Source organism: Bidens hawaiensis, unplaced genomic scaffold (assembly GCF_021521415.1).
Source record: "Bidens hawaiensis isolate Kalapana, Puna unplaced genomic scaffold, B.hawaiensis_p1.1 tig00029612_1, whole genome shotgun sequence".
NCBI lineage: Eukaryota > Viridiplantae > Streptophyta > Magnoliopsida > Asterales > Asteraceae > Bidens > Bidens hawaiensis.
The window spans coordinates 12,919-21,277 of record NW_027494904.1 but is presented as its reverse complement, the minus strand read 5'-3'; the positions used below and the strand labels follow the sequence as shown (position 1 = coordinate 21,277).

The following is an 8,359-nucleotide window of genomic DNA, read 5'->3' as shown; positions in this document are numbered from 1 at the left end:
GAAATAGTGGATTGGTTCGGTTAGTTTAACGCGATCGACCGAGTTACGACCCGTGAGAGTTACACCTTCGGCAACGAACTAAAATCCGTTTAAATTGTTTAACCGGTAAATGACGAGTCTAATTATGTAGAATTATTATTTATAATAGTTATAAATAATAAAGTTTATTTACTAATTAAATATACTGGTTTGGGCTTTAAACGAAAGTTGGAACGAGTTGGACTTTGGATCCGGTTAGGATTTATTATATATAGATAATAAGATTATAGTATGTAATCTAAAATATAATAATAACCCTATTTTTGACTTGGAGATTACTCCAAGAATATGGGAGATTATATATATATAAACACACATCGTGAGAAAGAAAGTTCACTGCCGCAAAAAAGGTCCAGCCATCACCCAATCTTCCTTTGCGTCACCATCACTACCGCAAACGGACTTCCGCAACTCAACCAACTTTAGGCCACCACTGTTGCTCCGCGAAGCTTCGCTGATAAGCATCGTTGAATTCGCCTGTTCGCTGTTGTCCCAGCCACCACCGTCGCTGCCGTAGTGCACCGCCGCTGCCGTAGTGCACCGCCGCTGCTCGTTGTTCAGTTCGTTACCTAGCGTTGTTCGTTGAACCTTGGTGTCTCAACCGCTTATTCGTTAACCGAGGTATATATTTATCTCATTGGTAGTTAATAATATAGTGTATATTAATACCTTGCTCGTATGGTTTTGTAACCGGATCCTGTCAGATTTAGTTTCGGTGCTGATTATTCGTTTATATTCCGCAGCGCATTTATTAATTAATAAGATTAATTATTATTTGTCATGTTTATTTAACCGGTTTTAATAAATAAAAATTTTGACTGATCACCACTGAAACTCAACACACTTTTCCTATTTTTAAATAAAATAATAATATCTATATAATTAAAATTAAGTTAATGCAACTAAAATTAAAAATTAAATATAAATAAAATTACATTCATCTAAATTATTAATATAACTAAATAAAAACAAAATCACATTCATTTAAATTAATATAACTAAAACTAAATAAAAAATAAAATACTAAATACTAAATTTAAATACTAATATACCCAATCTCTAACCACCCACCTTCCCCAAACTCCTTCTCCATCATTTCTCTTCTTTCACTGAATCTTCATAGAACACCATCTTCCCATCTTCACTACAAAATTAGATAAGTTTAAGTCTTAATTTGTTTAAAAAGAATTTAACAGTTGTGAAAGTGTGAAACTGTTATAACCAATAAAATAACGTTTTTGGTTTGGAAAATTCTCAAGCATATCGGCATGTTCAACGGTGAATTCTCCAACAAAATCTCACTGCCAACGGCATCGATATGAGTGGGCCGTTGTTCACCGCCGGCACTGCCTACCACGTACACTTATTCATCGGTAAATCGAGGACCATACCTGACAGTCTTACAACATATTAAAGTTTGGTGACCAAGATCGATAAACACAAAAACGAAAATTTAGATCATAAGCTCGATCTTTGTAATTTTCATCAGCTCAAAAATTACAATACACAATCTCTAAATCTTCTTTTTTTGATATAACCCACAAGCTCGGGTATATATACTAATTTAAATTTGAAAATCCAACTAGACTAGAATACAAAAACCATAATCATACTCAAATACTAATTGGTAAAAACATATCTAAATAATAACTAATAAATAAATTCCTTGTTGTCCAAGTCATTGGCTCGACTTGTTCACCAAGTAATTTATTCTATATAAACCAAGTCATAGGCTCGATGAGTCAGCCCAACCTGCCTCATTGGCTCGAGGATGGGAATTAAGTCCAACACATATATTGTGGATTTGGAACATAGTTTGAAAGTTTTGAGACTTAAGGGACTTATATTGTGCAAGTATAAAACTGAAAGGGTTATTCTAGTCTTTTTCCTTAGGCCATGTGTTGTGGGATACTAAAAAGAACCAGTTATCATGTCACGTCACTACCACATAGGCATTGTAGTTTTAATTTGCTGCCTTAATTAGCATGTTGTGAGATAACTTAGTATAACTAATATTTTTAAATTAAATGAATAAAAATTTGAGTACTTTTGAAACTTAGTTACCATTCTACAAAGTTGTCCCAAAATAAAAGGGTGAATAAATGTGTGTGTTTTGAAGTACACCACATCCACCAAGAGAGATGACGCCACCACGGAAATGGCGGGTTGAAGTAAAATGCATTGTTATTAGTTGTGTTGTGGTTTGGCTCTTGTTTTGAGAGGTGGCATGGCAAATGGCGCTTGTTTTGAGAGGTGTCATGACAAATGGCGCTTGTTTTATTCTACTACAACGAATAGCACCAGCAACGATAAACTTGACAAACCGTCACATCAGATTTTAATTTTTTTTTCAAAAGCCTTCACTTTCTTCCACAACACCAAACCTTTACAAACTCCATTAAAATATTATTAAAATAAAATTATATGATATAATATGTACGTATATATGTGATACGAGAGAATGAGAGAGAGGCTAGGCCCACCTTCCCCAGTTCGCTCCCAAGTTTGCAAACACAAACTTCACCCACAAACTTCACCAACAAACTTTCCTCACAACGCTACCTTGTTCTTTTTGCTTGTCCTTAGCTTGCCAGCTAGATCGAAATCTCGATTCTTATACCACGTTATGAATGCTTTTATAAGAATCGAGATCTGGATCTAGCTGGCAAGCTAAGGACAAGCAAAAAGAACGAGGTAAGGTTGTGAGGGAAGCTTGTTGACGAAGTTTGTGGGTGAAGTTTGTGTTTGCATCTCTCTCATTCTCTCAAATCACATATATACATACATATTAGATATATAATTCTTATACCATGTTATGAATGCTTTTAGCAAATTGTTAATAAAATGAATGCTTTTAGCAAACTAAATACTGGTGAGAGACGAAATTGTTTTATTGAACGACCAACAAAATGAAAAATGAAAATGAAAGAAATTAGTAAATTTAAAAGCATTGTCGCATTGATTAAAAAATAACGTTCTAATTGAAAGTCGAAGAATATCTGAGAGTTACAATCATTTATAAATATTTGAACGTAAATTATTTTAAAAAAATATGAAACAAACATAAAATAGTATGTACAATAATGTCTAACCTAATAAAAAATGTAATAAAAAAAAAGTTTTGAGTTACAAAGTTACGTCGTAGTACGGTACAACTTTGAAACCAATAGTGGAATAATAATGATACCGGCTCGTATCACAACTAAAAAATAAAAAATTAAATATCGGTACCAATATTTTTTGAACAATATCGTTCGGTTCAATAAACAATTCCGTGTATAATAAAATAAAAAAGTTGATTTACGATGGGTTGATTACACAAAAAGTTGTCTTGTAACCCAAAAGTAAAGTTGTGATTGATATGCCTAAAAAGTATATTACATGCGTGTGTTTTATTTCGATCGAAAACCATAAAATAAATATTGCTACGGATTACAATAATACAAATATCGGTACCGATGTTATTCGATGTCAGTATTGGTTCGGTTCATCACGGTACCCAGTGACGGACCCAGGATTTTTTGCCACTTGTCCCAATTTTTTCGATTTATAAAATTTTCAGGTCAATCGTTATTCTGGTCGGGTCGAGGCGAGGAACATAATAAAACATGAAAATATGGTGTCATTGGAAACGAGTAAGTAGAAAGAATCTAAATTAGAAACTAGATAGAGCATATGCTTTTAATTCATTTTTATTCATACCCGAAAAACATAGGCGTAATCTACATATATATAATCTTACATACAGGACCAAAACATGAAAAACTAACTCTAACACAAATAAATGATTAATTATAATATACATAAACAAGATAAATAATTAAATAATATGCAAAACCCACATTGCCATTATATATGTTGCATGGTGATAACGGCTATATGGGAGAAACTAATAAATGACATAAATACCTTAACTGATATGAAAAAAATAAAAAAAAACAACAAAAGTAGAGCATCGTAAGGGTTGAACCTGCAACCTCTCAAAGATCAAACAAAGGATTTTCCATTAGACCAATTCATCCTTAATAATATGGGTTCCAAGTATAAATTTTTATGGGGTCCTTACAAAATTTAATATACCGCCTCTAAGTAATTTTTAAAAAAGCATTGGCGTCCCGGGACCCCGGTTGGACCTACATGGGTCCGCCCCTTACGGTACCGGTACTTAGTATCGTTAAAATATAAAAAAAAATTGGCGGATTTGGTATTTGGATATTGTTTGTATAAATGATTTGGCCAATCATGCGTTATGAAACGTTGTAAATAAAAATTTGATCACTAAATATTCTAATACTAATAAAGAATTCAATAATTAAATGAAAAGCTAAAAAAGTGGGATTATTTCTATTCTGAAATATTGATTTCTATTCTGAAACGTTGATGTAGTATGTAGTAAGGATTAACTCAACTGAGTATTCAATCTTTTCTTGTCTAATGAAAGAACTGAGTTTTAGATGTATACAGAGGGAAAGCCGTGTGCTGAGCAAAATGGGTATTACTACCAGTACCAAATCGGTTCCGATTTGATACCATCGGTACAAATTTTGAGTTTCAGTACTGAACCAATATTTTTCGAATTTTGCCTTCAATACAGGTACCGAATCAAACATTTTGGTACCAGTACCAAAATTTGGAAAAATCGGTATCGGTACCCCGCTCATTTTAATAAACTTATATTGAAATGTTGAGAAAAAGTTAATCACAATTTTGTATTTAGTTTTTTTTTCTCTTCTTCTTTTAGATGTTATGAACTTTAAGTTACTAAAGAAAAATAAAACTTTTAAAAAATTGAGAGAGAGTTAACAACGTATATTATCGTATATTATTCATAGCATAAAGGTTGAATTAAAACTTAAAAAATAACAAAATATTAATAAAAAACACTATTAATGTTTATATTAGTGTTTACGTTTCAAGTCACGTTTCTCTAGTTTTATTTTGCTTTTATCGACTAACTTAAACAATCTTTCATTTTACTTCTAAATCTACAGACTGTCAATCATTGAAAGGTTATTACTAATCACCTAATATCATATTTTTCTCACACAGACGTAATTTCTTATAACCAATCTCGTATCCGGTACCAGGGTGTTGCATAATGTTTTGTCTTTTGAATGGGTGAAAGTTCAAGTCTTATTGTCTAAAAATGTGTAATGATGTAGGAGTTGATGAGTTAGATTGATGTTCTAAAAAAATCTAGAAAACAATACAATAGCGAATACCTGTAACAAATATTTCGGACTTTTATGGCGTTACTAGTAATAATTAATTGTATATTTTTTAGAGAAAAAATCTAAATAATAATAATAATAGTAGTAGTAGTAGTAAATAGTATTGATTAAGATTATCTTTGGTAATAACTGATATTTTTATGTTGCACACTCTTTAGTTTTCACAAAATACATTCTGGTTACCTAGATAGATTACTCATTCTGCCATTCACTTATATGTAGCAATACTTGCAGAACTAAAAATTAGGTATGGGGATGCTTTTGAATGCTATCATTTGAGCAAAAACTTATTGCCACCCACAAAGTATATGGTTACAATATGTACCAAAGAAATCTTCAAGTAGAAATTTTGATATCTTTAGAAGACTAGAATGAAATCTAATATGCTGGGAAGAACTGTCAGATCCAAGCTTACAACTTTGAATGGGAAGTGTTGGGGGGCAAATCACTTGTATATATTTTTTAAAAATGTTGACAATGAAAGAAAAGCATAAAGAAGACACATTATGTTAAAATAAAAAATATATATAAAACAAAAAAAGAGAAAAAACAAAAACAGACTCTGCTTTAACTTTATTTAGCTTTCTTGCATCTGTAGCAATCCCTTAAGCTTTAGCAGCCAAGACACCCCTTCACACATTCTTTCATAAAAATCCAAAATTCAAATTAGTTTCCAGTCTTCTAAACCTATTAGATCCTTCTTAAAGTGCACCCTTTTGATGATTATATGTATATGTGGCACTAGCTTCTACACCACATCATTGCTTATGATTGATTTCTGCTTTTATTCCTTTATTTCATCATCCAAATACCATAAAACATCAAACTATCCTCTTCTATATGTAACACTCACATTCCTTAAAGAACACATCATTCTTTCATCATGGGAAGTATCTGCAACACGGTAACGATCCTCGTGTGCATCGTCTTCTTATCTGTTCATTCAGAAAATGTTCATGCGCTGCGAAGCATCAATCTTGCTTCAAAATGGAGTGAAGAAAAACGATTTTCGAGGCACTTGCATGTTCATGGGAATTTAGCACCAACACCTTCTGCCATGTTTGATCCAAATCAATCAAGCAAAAGAAGAGTTCGAAGAGGATCCGACCCTATTCATAACAAATGCTGATAATTAAAGTTTCGGTTTGTTTTCTCAGTTTGTTCACAATTCACACAAAACATGATTTGCTTCTAATGTATGTATAAAGCAGGATCTTTTCTATCAAATGATTCAAATTACTCAATTTCACATAGGTTCAAATCTATGTTACATTCAACTGCAATCTATATATAATATACTCATCTCCCAGAAGGGACAAAACCATACTACTTAACGAGAATTCAAAAACTGTTGCGACATTTTAAATCTATTTTTCCTATGAGCTTTATATTGTAAAGGCTTAATCTTTCTTGAAACCATCTTCCAAATCATATCAACCGCATCGCCGGGCTTTGAAGGATACTGATACTCAAAATGTGGTGCAACTTTCTTCAAATTTTCCCACATTTCGGTCCATTTCTCTTTCTTGACCCCTCTGAGAAGATTCATAAGGTACCCCTTTTTGCACGCGTCTGATGCAGGGACAAAAATGGAAAACTTGGAGTAATCAAGAAGGTCTTCATACGGGAGCTCGATCTCATCACTGATAATAACAGGAACACAATGGCTAACAATTGCATCAAAAAGGCGATTTGATGAAGGCGTGTCTCCTGCAATGTTGAGGCAGAATTTTGGGCCTGCCATCCCTGCAGACGCCTTGTGGATCCCACCTCCACCCGCACTTCCAAATGCAAAATGCACGTCTTTTTCAGATCTTAGTAGATAGAATAATTCTTGTCTAATTACACCACCCTGTTCACAATACATTTAAATTTAATATTTTTATTAAAGTTTTAAAAGTGATTATGTATATTAACTGTAACAAACTCACATCTTTCCGATAAATCGCTCCTTGAAAGTACACCAAAGTCGGTCGTTCATCAAAAGAAGGCGAATTGTTAACATCAAGGGTCCTAACAACATGTCTATAAGGAGCAATAACATCTTTATCAATATTGGCAATTTGATTATCATATCTACCAAAATCCGCAAGCACAAACATAGCCGAACCGAGCTTCCATCTAGCAATCAGCATGCTGTTTGGATGATGCGCCATGATCAAATGATCCTTCCCTCCAAATCTCTTCCACTCATCCCGACCGTTCAAATACTCCACCAACCTTTCTTGCAAAACATCATTAGTACTCTTGGTTTCCACTCCTTCGACCTTCGAATGCCTATTGTAACTCAAAGACGAAAAAAACGGGACGAAAATAATATCCGCTTGGCTCGAGTTATGTACAAGAACAGCAGTGCAAGATCTAACAACATTCAGAGTAACGGATGCCAAAAGATCAAGTGTAAGCCAATACTCAATACTATGTTGTAAGTTCAACCCACCCGGGTATCTCGGAATCACACTAACATTCCCAACATTCGGCCACGAACCACCCGTCCCACCCGTCCAACCAAGTAGCCCGAAGTGAAATTCCGGAGGTAAATCATACATAAACACTTTTAATACAGCTTGCTTCGGATCACAAGAACACGAATCCTTACACGAAGTCGATTTCGGGTCAATCAGGTCAACCGACCCATGATCAGCTACAATTAGATTATAAATCGATGTGGGTACTAAAGAATTATCCCCAATTCGAAAAAGAAGTGAACATGATAGAATTAAAAAGAACATTGAGATTGCAATTAGACATGAAAGCAATCTTGAAGAAAACACACGCTTCTCAGTCATTGAAACCCTAATTACCTAATAACATACAAATTGGGGGTTAAACCTGAATTCAACAAATGGGTATCAAGAATCAAGATTCAGGATTCAATAGCAAAGAAGCAGCCTGAAAATCAAAGTAATTTAAGGCAATTAATTATGCACAGATCAAGAATCAAGAAATAGTGAAGTGGGTGTTACCTGAAGATGAGATCTGCAGCCATGAATAATAAGATTTAAGTGGGTATGTTAACATTTGGGGCAAAGGGAATCGAGATTCGTATAAAAATGGTATTTTGGCTCTTGGATTGATGGGGTATGTAC

At 33.6% G+C, this 8,359-nt stretch overlaps 1 protein-coding gene across 1 annotated transcript; it reads right to left on the bottom strand.

The window, feature by feature from the left end:
- Positions 1 to 6,155: 6,155 nt before the first annotated feature.
- On the bottom strand, positions 6,156 to 8,091 carry LOC143579136 (putative arabinosyltransferase ARAD1). Its single transcript, XM_077062525.1, has 2 exons — positions 7,202 to 8,091; positions 6,156 to 7,122 (listed from the first exon to the last, which is right to left on the bottom strand). Exons 1-2 carry the CDS (start codon positions 8,057 to 8,059, stop codon positions 6,601 to 6,603), a joined length of 1,380 nt encoding a protein of 459 aa, XP_076918640.1. The 5' UTR covers positions 8,060 to 8,091; the 3' UTR covers positions 6,156 to 6,600.
- Between the last annotated feature and the right edge of the window lie 268 nt (positions 8,092 to 8,359).